Consider the following 2,023-nt stretch of genomic DNA (forward strand, 5'->3'; position numbering starts at 1 on the left):
GACACACAACCGCATACTTCCGTCCTTCTTCTTTACCAGTAGCACTGGCGCTCCCCACAGAGAAACACTTGGTCGGATAACATGCTTACTCAACAGATCTTCCAGCTGAGCTTTCAGTTCAGCCATTTCTAAAGGTGACGTCCTATAAGGAGTAATTGAAATCGGACCAGCTCCAGGAACTAACTCAATTGCGAATTCCACTTCCCGGTTAGGTGGAAATTCACTAATATCATTCAGAAACACATCTGGAAATTCACATACAACGGAAATCTTCTCTAAACTCTGATCATCACCTGATACTCCCGCAGTTAATAACATAATACTCTGACATTTGGTTCCAGAACAGTTTACTATCATAGAATTCAAATAGTAACTATTCACCACAACCGGTGCTTCTGACCCTTCCGGCATAAACTATACTGACTTTTCAGAACAATCAAGTAAAACATGATTCTTGGATAACCAATCCAATCCCAAAATTAGATCAAGACCAGTCATAGGCAAACAAATCAAATCATGCACAAATTCACGCTGTTGTACTCGAAAGGGAACTTGTGGACATCCTATCCTAGTCACCATAGCTTCATGAGTACCATTATATACTTTCAAATCATAACCTAAAACCACCATTCTCAATCCTATTTCATGGGCCTTTTCAAATGCAATAAATGAATGACTTGCTCCTAAATCAAATAAAGCATTTAAGATTTTACCAGCCATTTCACAATTACCTCTAATCAGTGTCTCAGATCCCTCAGCACCTATGGTAGAAATGGTGTATTCTCTCCCCGGCTGCTGCACCCTACTAGTCTCATACTTTTTCTTCTCCAGACAATTACTGGCTATATGCCCGGACTGTCCACAGGAATAGCACACTCCAAGTCCTAGTCTGTATGGAACTCCAGGATGATACTTTCCGCACTTCTGACAATTTAGATCTTGCTGTGGCTGCTTCCCAAACCTTTTTCCTTGACTAGCATTAGTATTCGGCCTTCTGTAATTACCTTGACCCTGAGTCTGCTGTGGAACAAAACCTCCATGCTTGAAATTCCTACCTCTCGGGACAAAATTCCTCCCTGAAGGCCTCTGAAAAGGCACCCTCAAACTCCCTTTCTCTGCTACCGCCTTCCTCACACAATCCTCATCCACCCTACTCTTATTCACCAATTCAGAAAATACTCTGATCTCCATTGGGGCAATGAAGCTCAGAATATCGCTCCGAATACCTCCCTCATATTTAATACACCCATTCAACAAAATCTTCAGGCGCACCTTGACAGATACGAGAAAAGTGACATAACTCCTCAAATTTGCTAGTATACTCAACAACAGTCATCTGTCCCTGCTTTAACTGCATCAGTTCAAGTTTCTTGGCATTTCTGGCTGAATTAGGAAAGTACTTCTTATAGAACTCTGTCCGAAAAACCTCCCAAGGAATTGCAGCACGATCAGGCTGCAGGAAACGTCGTGTTCCCTGCCACCAATATTGAGCTTCACCTTGAAACTGATAAGTTCCAAATTCAACCCATTGCTCTTCAGGAACCTGTTGTGCCTGTAACGCCCTTTCCATTGCCTGAATCCAATTATCTGCATCAGTGGAATTTGAGGTTCCCCTAAAGGTTGGAGGGTGAACTTTCAGAAATGTAGCAAGCGTCATAGGACCGTCCTCATCATTATTGTTCCCATGATTACCCTGGTTCATCTGGTTACCCAGTGCCTCAGCTGTTGCCTGCATAGCTGCAGCCATATTTCCCAGGGCAGCCATAAAATCTACTGGATCAGTCCCTATGGGGGCAGGAGTAACAGTGCCTGTCCTACCTCTACCTCGCCCGCGAGCCGACATCTGGTCCCTATACACACCAAACAAGTGATATTAAGTTGATCAGTCTCAATATCGTAGGTCTAATGCTTTAAGTTCCAAATGCATGCTCACAAACGTTTATGCCATATATATCAGTCAGATATCCTAATAGCACGTAAACACATATACAGAGAATGCACAGAAGCACAATCAGTCCGTCTT

General features: G+C 43.0%; 1 protein-coding gene across 1 annotated transcript; it reads right to left on the bottom strand.

The window, feature by feature from the left end:
* LOC107610693 lies at nucleotides 1,238-1,747 on the bottom strand. The gene has a single exon (XM_016312703.1). It carries the CDS (start codon nucleotides 1,745-1,747, stop codon nucleotides 1,238-1,240), a length of 510 nt encoding a protein of 169 aa, XP_016168189.1.

Source organism: Arachis ipaensis, chromosome B08 (genome assembly GCF_000816755.2).
Source record: "Arachis ipaensis cultivar K30076 chromosome B08, Araip1.1, whole genome shotgun sequence".
Lineage (NCBI taxonomy): Eukaryota > Viridiplantae > Streptophyta > Magnoliopsida > Fabales > Fabaceae > Arachis > Arachis ipaensis.

Coding starts and splice junctions, on each gene's coding strand:
- LOC107610693 (XM_016312703.1), bottom strand. CDS start 1,747: ATGGCTGCAGCTATGCAGGCAACAGCTGAGGCACTGGGTAACCAGATG.